Source organism: Nilaparvata lugens, unplaced genomic scaffold (assembly GCF_014356525.2).
Source record: "Nilaparvata lugens isolate BPH unplaced genomic scaffold, ASM1435652v1 scaffold2046, whole genome shotgun sequence".
Classification (NCBI taxonomy): Eukaryota; Metazoa; Arthropoda; class Insecta; order Hemiptera; family Delphacidae; genus Nilaparvata; species Nilaparvata lugens.
In genome coordinates, this window is record NW_024090274.1 from 34,799 (window position 1) to 49,132 (window position 14,334).

The following is a 14,334-nucleotide window of genomic DNA, read 5'->3' on the forward strand; positions in this document are numbered from 1 at the left end:
GACCATATTTCCAACGTTTTTTTTTTTCTCTTAAAAATCCACATCTCTAGTTGATAAAAATTATTGAAATCTGCTAAGAGGTACCGTATATGAACAATCGTAATTTAAATTATATTGCGCCGTTAAGACAAACACAACAACATACAGTTGGAGAAAAAATCAAACCTCAGACAGACGGACGGCGACGTTTCTGTGTGCGTTGCAGAAATGTTTTGATAACCCCTGTGAAGGGTTTTTTGTCCTCCTGTTTGGATACGTCCGTGAATTATTGCTGTCTGCGTTAGTCTTCAAACTTAGTACACACTAGGAGACTATAATTGTGTGAATGTCTATAGACGGGACGGTATAGAAAGACCGCAGTCTAAAGACATAACATCATTTTCGTCTTGTCTAGCGTCTATACACTACAATGTACCGATTTGGACAAGACAAAGAATTTCTCATTGAAATTTTTAACGTTGCATGAATACGTTCTGATAGAGGACTATAGACCTGCAGTTTTTGGTCTCGCAGCTGGCCCGTAGACAAGGATTGGTTTTCAGACATGTCTCTTAGACAACCAGAATCGCACAACATGTTTCCTAGTATGTAACTGGGCTTTACATAAAAACAACTTTTATTGAGTTACAACATAGATTACAATATTCTTACAACTTTAATTTACCGATCACCAATTAATTGGTCAAGCTGATCCAGGCTCACTAATACTAACGATGCATTCTTGTAATAATCCCAGGTCTGCTGGATGTAATTGTAGTATGATTGAGCGCGTTGATCATTACAAATACCTGGGCGTTGTCTTGGATTCCAAGATGAGTTGGGTACAACATGTCCAGTGTGCTAAGAATAGGCTCAGAAAGCTGCTTCACGCATTTTCAGAGCTTAGTAATGTTCTGAGTGTGGATCAGTGCAAAGTAGTTTACTTTGCCTATGTCCAATCTATAATACTATATGGAATTCTAGCTTGGGGAGGGGCTTCCTCCTCAGTCATTGAGCCTCTCGCAGTCACCCAAAGATCAATTATAAAAACAGTTTTAAAGAGAGACTTTAGATACCCAACAAGACAATTGTTTATCGAATTTCCTGTACTGAATGTTAGACAACGTTTTATTAAATCCTTGTTGATCCACATCAAAAAATACAAAACTGAACTTCTGGGAGAAACAGTTAACCATAGCTACTCAACTCGCCACAGATCCAATTACAGCTTTGAGATACCTCAGCTGACTCACGGCTCTGAATTGACAAATCCTTCATACCTGGCCCATGTCTTGTACAGAAATGTGCCATGGTGATTAGGGAAGCAGAGGCATTTAGTTTGGTAGTGTTTAGGAAGAGGGTGGACAGGTGGCTGTACCAGATTGGTTGGGAAGCCTCAGAAGAACTACTCCAATCTCGTTATGCTTGGTGACCAACACGACTTCAAGGTTTCCAGACAATTGATTGGTATTTATTTTATCATTGATATACCGATTTGACTGTTTTGCCTTTCTGGTTTATGCTTTTTTTCATTCTCTCTTCTGAGAATTTCTGGAATCCCTGCCACTGCGGTCTTCAAAAAAATATTGTTATTTCTTCTTTATTTATTCTTTTATCAATCAAGGTATTAAGTATACTTATTCCTACATACATATTCCTACATACTCATTCTTAAATATACATCAGCACAATATATTATCTATTTTATAATCAGAATATTAATAATACATCCATAATATAAGTGTATTCACTATTATTTACTTCTATGAGCAGATTAAGCTTATTATGTATAAAGTGGAATTCCCCCCCTACACACAGATGGATAGTCTAGTAGGGGGATTCCAAAATATGTTGTATATTGTATTTCTTATTCGTGTATTATGTTTTTGGAAATAAACTGAATTGAATTATTAATTAATTATTGTGTATTACAAACAATTAGGTAATTAATTTGTGGAGTGATCTGTGGTCTAGTGGATGGAGTGCTTGCCTAGCAGCCTAGAGATCCCCGGTTCAAACCCACTCATCACCACAAGTTTTCGATCAGGTCACTCCCGTGTAATCGGATGGGCACATTAAATTGTCGGTTCCGGCTAAAGTATGACAACAGTCGTAAGGCACATTGACGGCTTATGATTTATCCAGGCGAGGTGGAACTTCCGTCTGGGTCAGAGACCCCCAACCAATAAAAGCCATTCGAAACTTATTATTACAAATTTATTTATAACTTATTTTTCTAATTAGTTCCATAAACTTACTATGAATCATAACGTTTTGAAAATTAGAACTCAGATAATTTAATTTAAATAAAATTAAAGTCAATGAATAATATTCATGAATAGTATTTTATTTATGTGAGTACAGGTGACATTGTTTTATTGCTTATACTTTGACTCAAATGCACAAATAATTGAAGGAATACTTTTGTTTGTTCCTCCGATATACTCGACAGTAGTACAATAATGAACTTGACGATCCACATTTTTATCGACCAACATTACCAATAATTATTATTATTATTCACTCTTCTAATATTATGGACAATACATAGTAGTTAGCGTTCCATATCGACCATCTTCGCAAGCCCGCTGTTGAAAAAAAAACAGTCTATAATATTCACTTTCTTTTAGCACCTAAGTTATAAGGATATTACCTATATATTTTAATTATGTGTGAATTGTAGTGTGCAGTAGGTGTAGTGTTTCACTTTGATAGTTAACCTTCAGGCAGTCGTGCTGTTGTAAAGAGTACAACAGTGTCAGTTTTTTGCTGCACAAAACTATTGTATGGGGTGGTGTCAGTGAATGAGTCACCTATGCATTCCAAAACTTTCCCCCCATCACTCCACTGAGTTGCAGTGTCAACCGAGTAATGGTTCAGTCTTTAGGTGCCATTTAGTCGCGACAGTGCATAAGTAGTGCATATGATAGGGAAAGACTGCATACGGGGACTGTAAACGGACCAATAACACAGAATTGATGGCTTTTCTTGATGTACCTTTATTGGGTTATGAAATGGTAATCATTGAAATGTTCATAGGCATAAAATAATACAAAAAGATGAAGAAAGTAATTAATCAATTGATATTTTTTGACAGTAAACAGAGTACATAACACTTGGAAAATTGGATGTTGTAAAAATACAACACGTGACTGCTCGTGTGATTGAGTAGGGCGCGACTACCTGAAGGTTAAGTTTCTCAACTTTGTAATTTTTTAATGAATAATGACGATTGTCTCAACATACTGTATGATTTATGACAATAAACGATGATTTGATTAAGTTTAATATATGTGAACTTATGTAGAGATATTTATAATTTCATCATGAAAATTAATATAGACTACAAAGAATCATTCTGAACCTTCTTCACTGTGGAAGATCAGTTGAATATTTGTAATTTATACAATAAGGTAAATTTATGAAAAGAATAGAATGACTTTTACCACTCCACCACTTAAGCTGGATTCGCACACATCAGTGACAGTGAACAGTGAAAATATAATTCCCTCGAGTTCTAATGGGATTATTAATACTCACTCGGCCGGGCTGAGTGTGAATAGTCCCATAAGAACACATAGGAATAATATCTTCACTGTCACTGTTGTGTGTAAATCCAGTTTGAATCAATTTTCTGTATATGTGAATCAATGGATTTACTTTACTTTTAATAGCAATTTCTATCTGAAACAAAAACTAATAACAAACCTTTGCCTGACGCAGGCGCTCCTCATATAAGTTTGGACAGCAAGGCTCAGGCAAAGCTTTGCAGCCGGGGTTTGTGATGCACTTGGTGAGGGGACAATCGTCCTGCAACCCGTTCCTTTTCGAGCAAAAGCAGTGATCATACACAACTCCGCCCACAATCTGTCCATTTTTGCTGCTAGGTGCCTTATAAGAATCGTCTTCCTGCAAAACAGTTTTCCAAAAATATTATCAACTAGTTAGATATTTAAACTCAAGTGTATTGTACATCAACGCTATAGTGAGGTCCACGTTATAATGGCAGTGGAGAAGGAGAAAGACGTCGCCGATCCTCTGAGTTGTCAATGCCTTCTATAGACGGTAGCTGATACAGGTTTATTGATGTAATGCTAACTGTTCATTCTCGTTTTAAATAATCAATCATACTTTATTAAGCGAGAAATTATATTTTTCAAAAAATTTTATAATGAATTTTCATATAATCAAGATGAAATATTTTGTTAATTATTAATTCCACATTATTAAAAGACGATCTGGCAACAAAGCAAAGCGAGAAAGAGATAGCGCTATCAGCTTTGTTGAATGATAGACAAGGATAGCAATACCATTGCTAATCAAACATTTCCATTGATGAATAGAAACCTATGAGTATTGTGATGCATCAAATGAACAAACCGCTAAAATGAGATCCCGGAGTGACAATGTTGTTCTCGTAGCGGAAACCAATCAACAATATTCATTAAAAAAGTAATAATTTTCAGACAATTTTAAATAGAAGTAGGTACCTAGTAAGAGTGAAAGTGAATTAATGACAGTGCATCATATCTAGTGAATGGAACAATATATTTAGATATTTACATCTAAAAATGGTTGGTCTTAGAATTTTGCTGTCTTTCAACTACGAATTTTCTCAATTAAGCTACAGAAAAATTACTAGTTTTTAGGCTTGAAGAACACAGTGTTAGATAACATATCTTATATCTTATTCTCACCAGGACGCTACTCTGTATATTTATCCGTATTCATTCCAAAGTGGTAAATAAACATTCTGAAACCTATGGAATTAAAAATATTTTCAAATTCTGGTTCTAGAAGGGCAGCAAAGCTTATTATTATGAGAAACATTTAGGCAAATAATGGAGAAAATTATATTTATACATTCATAAATTTGTAGATACAATACCATTACTTATAAATAAAAAAAAACTCAGTATCCTTTTAAATTATTTTGTCACAACATGTTTCGGACATAAATGTCATTTGCAAGTGATTTTTTTATTTATTTATATTAACAATAGCCCTAAATAAAAAAGACAATATCATTACAGTATGTATCATATTATAATCATTATGAATGATTAGGAAAGGAACAACAAACAGTCTTGTAGCCCAAATCTATTCTTATCCTAAATTTTGATAGAAATATTTCAAAAATTGATATAAACTCAATAATTATTATTCATTAGGTTCTAGTAAATTTACTGGAATTCAATAATGTAGAAATTATTTAATTTCTATAGTGCGGTCCACGTTATAATGGCAGTGGATAAAGATAGGAGAAAACTTTGCCGAACCTCTGTCTTGTTCAGGTTTATTGATGCAATATTACCTAATTGTTCAACCTCGTTTAAAATAATCAATTATAATTTATTAAGCAGGAAATTATATTTTTTCAATAATTTGATAATTAAGATGCAGAATTTTGTTTATTAATTTATTCTACATTGTTAAAAGACGATCTGGCAACAGAGCAAAGCGAGAAAGAGATATTGCTATCGACTTTGTTGAATGATAGGCAAGGATAGCAATACCATTGCTAATCAAACACTGTCATTATAACGTGGACCTCACTTTAGGTACCTAACTTCTCTAGTTCATAGCTGCAGATTCAGTTCTCCATCTAAAATATTCAATAAATAATTGAATTAGGAAATTTTTGTTATGTTCAGATTCAGTTACCTCTTTGTTGTGTTGTTTCGGATATTCTGGGTAAGTAATGAGTGGCGCTTTGCTGGGGTCTGGCCTGACCCAACGATTCACATACAAGTGGTTGGTGTTCACCTGTCCCCTGGTTGAGCACAGATTCGGTAAGGCGTTTCTCCGCTGTTTCCGTGATGAATTTTCAGAATCTGTTCAAAATTATCAAAAAACTAAAATTCATTAAAGCTAATATAGCAATAACTAGTTAGAAATACGGTACCGTAGTTAAAACAGTTGTGTGAGAATAATAAAGCTAGTTAATCTTAATATCGTTGAATGAGAAAATATATAATAATAATAGAATGAGAATAGTTTCTAGATTTAATGTACATAACTTTGAAACGGCCAGTGATTATTCCAAATTATTTTATCTATAACTCATTGTAAGTGGTCACTTTAAATACCAAATTTCTATAACTAATTTTAAGTGATCACTTCAAATTACAAGGAATAAAGGAATAAGTTGTCTTTAGAATCATTATTGATTTTAAATTTGAACTAAAAATTCATCTCAAGTAAAATGTCATTCATTAGAGTAATATTAATATTACATTCATTTGATATTTATTATCAAATAGGTAGGCACCACATTTTGGAAAATTTAGAAAAGTTGCAAATTGGTATTATATTAATGATCAATTGAACAGTTACAATGTGAAGAAAATAAAAATATTGTGTAGGCTATCTTCTCCTTTGAGTTAATATTTTCTTGAAGATTTCCGCGATACCACCTATGAATTTCTATTTTTGAATAGAAAATTGATGATTAATTCATCAACTCAATCATAGAATCTTAAGTATGGAAATTCATTATTTTTCTTATAACCCGACCTTCTGTGTTGTGATTGAGTTGTCTACAAGGAGTGCACTGCAGAACACAATTATCGAAAGGATTGGATGCGGATCCCTGTGCCTTCAACTCCTTAAAATCTTGTCTCTCACGGCTTTCGTTCTCTTCACTAGAATAGAAAATTTGATTAAAATAATGATAATTGAAACTTTTATTTATCTTATATTATTGTATAATCATATATCACATTTAAGATTCTCGATTTATATAATCAGACAAGTATAAGTACGATACAATATTTACGGATTTCAACATTTCACAAGTGTAAGAACATCATAATATAGGTGCAAAAATATAATATAATAATGTGGGCTATAATATATTTTACAATCACTCGTAAAATATGAATCCTTACATAAAAGTCACTTTATTTTATATTAATCCAATTTTTCCGTAGAAAAAAAACTCTTTGATGCAACATACTATGTGCCAAATTATGAAGAGTATGAAGTTAGTAGCTAGGGCCACTGGTTATAGAATTCGCTTTAATTATTTTTCCCTTTTTTACAAATAATAAAAGGCATCCTGTAGGTCTATTTAGCTAGTATTAGGAATAAGTAAGTTTTAAATTTCACTTAAATAATATTTGAGATAAAATTAAGTTATAATCTAGGATTCTAGCCAATCATTCAGCCAACTTGCCACTCTAATTTTAAAAGAAAAACTTCTAGTCAGAAAGTTTTAAAACCTAGCTCAGAGAAAAATGTATTGCCTAGTTCTGATAAACGAATTTTGAATAATGAAAACACAAATTTACATAACACAACACAACTGTAAGGTTGAAATTTTGAATATTTTACTATTGATTCCTGAATTTATTATTAAAAATTAATATATACAGTAATTAATATTATTCTAATTCTAGAAATGATAGCTTTAATAAAAATGAAACCAATTGGTTTCAAATTGATCATCATTACTGCACCAGTCTACTTACTTTTCCATAGTTGCACACAAGGCACGGATCAACCTTACTATTTCTGATGATTGTTCTTCGCAGCATTTTTGTTTATCGTGTTTGCTTGTCATTTTGACGTTTTATACTTTGAATTTTGAAAAATGGAACTTGAAAATGTTGATGTTGCTTTTGTGGGTGTTGTGAGTGTAATGAAATGAAATTGTGTAATGTACTGTACAAATAATGAACCTGAGTTTCTATGGTAACATCTTTGTGAGTTTATCATCATGTTCAGAAAGTCTAAGTTCGGTGACAAAGTTAATAAAAATTATCAAGGAAAATTAAAGCTTAACTTGGGAGTTATAAAAACATTTATTCTTAAGCTGCGTTTAAACCAAAGTTATTAACAAGTTTATCCGTCCTTATAGATTCTATTAGATTGAACATGATGAGCATTGTGTTTGTCAATTCAATCCAATAGAATCTATAAGGACAGAAAAATAAACATTTCGTTAATAACTTTGGTGTAAACGCCAAAGTTGAGAATTTCGTTTTACTTTTAGCGGATAAGTAGGCTACTTATGAAAAACTTCATTATAGTAAGGTATTTTCAAATAAATGTTGTAATTTGTGTCATTGAACTTTAACATACCGGTAATTATAGAAGAATGTTATGCGTATTTCAATTCTCAATGTAAACGGAAAACAAATTAATATAAGAATGTTTGAGAAGCGTTTTTTGTGGCTAATTCTCTGGTCAATACTATTTGTCACGTGTTAAAAGCGTGTACTTTAAGCCGTCTATTTAAAAAAGAAGCCAATGAAGTGTTTCCAAATTGCCAACTGTTGATCTCACCTGCATTCAAGGTCAGAAGGTGGATTTGAAGTAGGCCCTATCTCATTCTTGTAAATTTTGGAATTGATTATTAAAATTGATTATGTTAATCACAAATCTAATAGGTAGCATAGATAAATTAGTTTACATCCACGTTTAAAGAGCTTTTCCATTATTCAAAGCTAATATTACCTATATATTAGTAAAAATGGGAGAATAATGACAAAAACCTTCTTTGTTGACAAGGAAGATTTTATAATTTCAATTTCTCTTTACTTTAAAACAAATTGAAATATTTTTAGTTTTCTAATATAGAATAAAGTTGTTCTACTGCTCAGGCTTCTTAGATGCAAGGTAGGCCTACTCCAAGTCTCAATTTCAAAGTTTGAGTTTTATAAATTTTCAACTGATCCATATAGCAACAAAAATCATAAAGTTATTTAAAGTGTAAGGACCTCCAAAAATCATCCAAAACATTTTATTTTTATGATAACATCACCCAACTTGTATATAATATAACATGCATGCTCTCAGTTTCCAATTACATATTTTTCTTAAATTCTTTGTTATAAACTGAGCAAAAGAGAATAATGCGTGAAAGGCACTTACAAAATATAGTAGGTAATATATTGTTTTTTCTCAGCCTCTCTATAATGTGGCCGAAATTCTAATCTCCCTTAACGTGAATTTTCCTATCCTTTCCAATCTTAAAGACAGCATAATTGGCTACCGTGTAGCAATCAAATATTGCTATTGCCAAACCGTCTTCCAAGTTCTAACAAACCGCAAAAATTAATTTCCTGGACCAATCATTGGTCATTGCAGCTTCAATCAACGTGCTTGTAGTATTATTTGTAACCGATTACAAAATTTCCCGGTTGAAATTTTGTAATTTTGCCTCAATATCTCGGTTTTTATTAACCTACTTTGTCGTTGCTGTGACTTTCACGATTTGTGGAACAATAAATATAGAACAAGGATGGAAAAACAAATGAAGAACAGCTGTCGGTGAGTTCCGTTGTGAGATGGGTAGATGGGTAGTAGCCTATGATTTGAGAGGAGCTTCGGTGGCTGACAAAATGATTGTGAGGCATGACGACGACAACTGCAATAGACGCGGTGTGTTCATGCTCGGCCAATTGTCTCGCTCCGCTCTCTAGAATCGAACCTAGCACGCATCAATGACTTCTTCAACCAACTTCAATCCATCTTTCTTCTTCATCTGCATCTACTCTACACTCTACAGACTCATTCTCTCTCTCTCTCTCACTCTATCTACCTCTCCATCTCTCTCTCTCCTGTGCAATTCCTTTCTTTCTGAACTCTTGCAATTTATCTCTTTTATTTGGAAGCGAGTATAACTTGCCAACTATAGTAGTTTACCATCTTGCAAATATAGGTACCGGTGCCTATCTGCAGCTCGCAATTAATTCTGATTCCAAATTCCATTTTTCCTTCTACAGAGTAATTTCAACAAATGAAGTTTTCTCAGAGCATGCAATTTATCATGTTCTTTCAAGATGAGGTTGAAAGAAAGGCACTGTACCGTAGTGTAGTTTAAAATTGTTTGTGGTTCAAATATATTGTCGGGAATCGGAAAAATGATCGATAGACAGAAAAACCATTCATCTGACATAGATGACTTTTTTGTAGTTCAGACACTGTGTTACTAGTAAATATTTGAAAACACAGAACAATATTGGAAATATTTTTGAATTATTTACTAGTAACACAATGTCTGAACGACAAAAAAGTTATTATATACCGTAGTGTTTCGTCATGGAAAGCAACATCAATACCATAGATGCTATAATTATATTCTGTGAAAGAATGAATAATACATAATGCGGGAGCAGTAAATGTTAAATCTGTCTCATTTCTGTTTCGACAATATATATATTTGTACTATTTCAAAATCTCAATATTTGATATCGATATCACTCTAAAACTCTGCGTATCACATCAAAAATTATCAACGAATAAGGATTTATTTGATTATTAATGAACAGAAGACAATAATCCATATTTTAATACTTACGGTATTTTAACGTATTAATTAACGTAGTATATTACGTATTATTTTTGATTATGGATACGTTAAGTGAACAGTTATGAAAATCGAAAAGAAAATGTTTGAAAGAGAAGAAGAGAAAGAAGATATGAACAGGAGAAGGAGGTGACGAAAAAGAAGAAGACTATCAGTTTCCACACACATACACACAGTCACAGACTCATACAGAAACAGAAGTAGCGTATCCAAAATCAAAGGTATTTGATTATTATAATCAAATATATGCCTACATAATCAAAACCTAACGTACGGTACCGGTATCCGTAATCAAAACTGTTGTTCTAACATATTTTGCGTATTATTACAAATTAAATTTTCCAGCAATTGAAGAGTGAACACTATACTATAATGTAAAGCAAATAAATTCATTATTTGATTTCATATTTTCTGTGTTGTGATAGATATCCATATCAAATGGAAACGATTGATATTGTCAAAACCACTAGTTTATTGAAACAAGATGAGATATTAGTTTCGGTTGCTAAACCATTATTAATCTCTAGTAAACTGAGATTGGAGATTATTAGTTTACTAAAGATTGATAATGATGTGACAACTGCCAGTATCACAAATTGTTTAATAACCCAGTGGTTTTGACAATATCAAGTCGTTTTAATTCAATATTTTTATAATAGCCCTACTGCTATTTGTACAGTACGGTAAGTTGTTGAAAAGAGATAATGGTACCTATTTTGTAATGTATTTTTATGCAGTTTTGGAGATTTATTGTATATTGATCTATTGTAAATCAGACTGTTGCATTTTTCGATTTCTCAAGAAACTGTTTAGCCTGTTGTGTGGCCTGGACCTGTGTCAGCAGTCAGCGACTCTGATTGAAGCCCCTCAGTCGGCCCGCAAATCTTGTTAGCAAAAGCTTAGCAATGCTGTTGGTTCCGTAGTTGGAAGCACACCTTGGCAGGGACAACCTCATCTAACAGTGAGTACGACTAAAACACTTTTAAATTAAATGATAATTGAATCAGACAATTCAAAACACAATGATAATGAATGCTTTCAATAAAGTTCCTGTTGGCAGTTGTTTAAACATTGTGAATGAATCAATCCATCTCGAAGGATAGAGAATAACACGTGAAAATTCATTCTGATACCTACTAACGTTCTGAATGATAATCATTAATAAATTATGAATGTTTTAGACTCTTCTTCACCCTTCATCTACTACTGAACATGGATTTTACTGATAGTATAGTAGGCCTACCAACTATCCAATAATACCGATATTCAAAAGTCACTGTATATAAAAAGTCAAAATATATCAATGTTGAACCTTGTCACTGAAGATGATGGAAGTATACAAATCAAAATATTGTACGTATAAGTCTATGGAATGAATTGTAAAAAAAACCCTACAATTGAAAAATTTCGTTAAAAAAGTGCATGAATGAGATTTCAAAATCTAGGCATAGCTCTTGACAGTAGTAGAATCTTGAGAACATAGAAACAACCTCATAGAAAACAAATAAAATTGAGAAACTTTTAAATCTCAGTGATATGGATTCAACAGTGTTTCATATGAATTCTCTACCACATCAGTAATTCAGAAAAAGAATTTATGTATTCAAAAACACTGTATTCCATGTGGATGATAAGAAGATCCAAGGATACTTTGAAGATTTAAAAGTTACAATCTTCAAATGTGAAAATCAGGTCTTGTGTATTATTTCATGTATTAGAATATAAAGTATAACATTTGAAATTTGGGTGATGAAACGTGCCCCTCTGTTTCTATTTTATTTAAACGGTAATTTTAACATGGCATCCACTTCTTGAGTTGCATCCCAGAATTGGTTGAACTCAAGAATGTAGCGGAGAATAAAAACGGGATAATATTTCGTAGTATTATGATATAAGTTCTCCTTGAAACTTTGAATCATAGAGAAAAAATCTGGTGTGGCGCACTCACACAACTTTCCTTGCCGTTGTGAAAATTGATCACCTGACGCTACTGTTCCCGCGCATCTCAAGTCTACTATTCAAAGATTTGAGCCAGCTGGTGACAGGACAATAACGCTGCAGACACACGAGGTCTGATATCTCTTCATAGTTGACGATTTAATAGAATCAACAGTTGCCAACAGTTTGCAATTGGATAATCACATTTCTCGAATTTCGAGCTTATTTTCAATTTTAGGTGAAAATGTTACTGAACATTAATTGTAGAGATTTTCATGCTCAATCTTTTTCACTTGAAATTTTTTGTTTAAATTGTATTTGAAGCCTGATAATTGGGAATCTAAAATCAAACTTTGCATACGTGGGGCGTAGCTCCTGAAATGTTTACAGATATGGGACTTGTGGCAGTTGATAGAGCTTATCAATGACTATTTTAAGTATAAATTTGATCAAAATCGTTGGAACCTCTTTTTTGACAACATTCTCGCCATCTTGAATTGCATTTGATCGAAATTGTTCGTGTCGGGTCTTTATATTGTAAGGACCTCAAGTTCCAAATTTCAAGTCATTCCGTTAATTGGGAGATGAGATTTCGTGTACACAGACGCACATACACTCACACACAAACCAATACTCATACAGACCAATACCCAAAAAACACTTTTTTGGACTCAGGGGACCTTGAAACGTATAGAAATTTAGAAATTGAGGTACCTTAATTTTTTTCGGAAAGCAATACTTTCCTTACCTATGGTAATAGGGCAAGGAAAGTAAAAATCTTACATGTCTTTGTTTAGTTTCCCAATGTAGATTTACCTCGAGAAAAGTTCCAGTTCCATTCTACGAGCATCTCTACAATAATGTTACTACAGAGCTGCACTGTGGGGAGGAGTGGGAGTTTGATCTTCTATTCTATACAATATTTGAGTCACCCCTTCACTACAATATTTGGTCCAATATTAATCTTGAAAAAGCAATGATCTCTAAATTGGTCTTGAATTGCTGTCAGTTTTCATGAAGGCTGGCTGCTATTGAGAGTGACACATAATTTGTTATTACTCAACAAACTCGATAACAAGTTTTGCGATAGTAGAATGAAGCTGTCTAGTCACACTTCCTCCTTTCCAACAATTCAAACGGATAAAATGAATTGCAATAAAACCACATTGGAGTCGATGAGCATTTTACAGCAGTTTTGCGGTAAAGCCAAATTAACTTGAAAAGTATTGCTTTCACTTCCTACGAATTTCTTTTAATGCGGAAATATAAATCTCCTCTAGACTGATCGTTGCAATTTTATGAGGAATAATGTCAATAATAGAAAACAACACAATCGCTCACTCAAGTAATCGTACTTCCAATCGAGGATTATTAATATATGTCTATCATATTATCATTATAAGGAAGGAAGCCTGCTATTGGAATATATTTGTCTGGATTTCCTTGACATTTTCTTTCTGCATTCAAAAACTTTTCACTATTATTAAAAATAAGTCTGTCAAGAAGAGACGTTATGCTTTGCTTAGTATGTACTCTAAGCAATGATCTCTAGCACACTTATTCACTTTAGCATACCATACTCTTCTTATGTCTAAATCTTAGTATCATAGAGAAAGGGTAAGCGTAAGTCTCTGGTAGTATCTCTGGTAGATTTGTTTGTCTCTGGTAGTATCTTTCCTCTTTTAAGTAGGTACTGTATCTCTAGATCACATAAATGAGTGATGTTATTGGAGTAGTTCGTTTAATTCACATAAACTTTTATTAAGACATCTATAATAAAGGAAAGAAAAATAAAGGAAAGAATTGGCTTATACACGTACGGAATAGGAAATTCACGAATGATGCATCATCACGTCTGAACTATTGGACTGAATAACTTGAAATTTTGCTTAAAAATCCTCAATTTATCGAGGATGGTTATAGACCTATGTTAAATTCTTCGAAATTTCATTAGGTCAAGTTTCCAGTTTGTCAAGTTTTTAATTAGACCTTTGCGGAGCACGGGTCAACCTGCTGCTGCTAGTGATAAAAATATTAAAGAATTCTAGACTACTACTGGCTCCCGGTCAACTTCGACTTATATAATAGAATCACTTCCATAT

At 32.9% G+C, this 14,334-nt stretch overlaps 1 protein-coding gene across 1 annotated transcript; it reads right to left on the reverse strand.

Moving 5' to 3' along the window:
• Window positions 1-2,311: 2,311 nt before the first annotated feature.
• Window positions 2,312-7,673, reverse strand: LOC120355481. The gene is made up of 5 exons (XM_039443908.1): window positions 7,452-7,673; window positions 6,496-6,623; window positions 5,644-5,813; window positions 3,688-3,888; window positions 2,312-2,567 (listed from the first exon to the last, which is right to left on the reverse strand). Exons 1-5 carry the CDS (start codon window positions 7,541-7,543, stop codon window positions 2,514-2,516), a joined length of 645 nt encoding a protein of 214 aa, XP_039299842.1. The 5' UTR covers window positions 7,544-7,673; the 3' UTR covers window positions 2,312-2,513.
• Window positions 7,674-14,334: the final 6,661 nt, after the last annotated feature.

What these genes read in the sequence shown, in the direction of transcription:
- LOC120355481 (XM_039443908.1), bottom strand. Translation starts at nt 7,543, where the DNA reads ATGACAAGCAAACACGATAAACAAAAATGCTGCGAAGAACAATCATCA. An exon ending in TTGTGTGCAACTATGGAAAA is followed by an intron (nt 6,624 to 7,451) that starts GTAAGTAGACTG and finishes TTTCTATTCTAG; the next exon opens with TGAAGAGAACGAAAGCCGTG. An exon ending in AGCGCCTGCGTCAGGCAAAG is followed by an intron (nt 2,568 to 3,687) that starts GTTTGTTATTAG and finishes TTTTTTCAACAG; the next exon opens with CGGGCTTGCGAAGATGGTCG.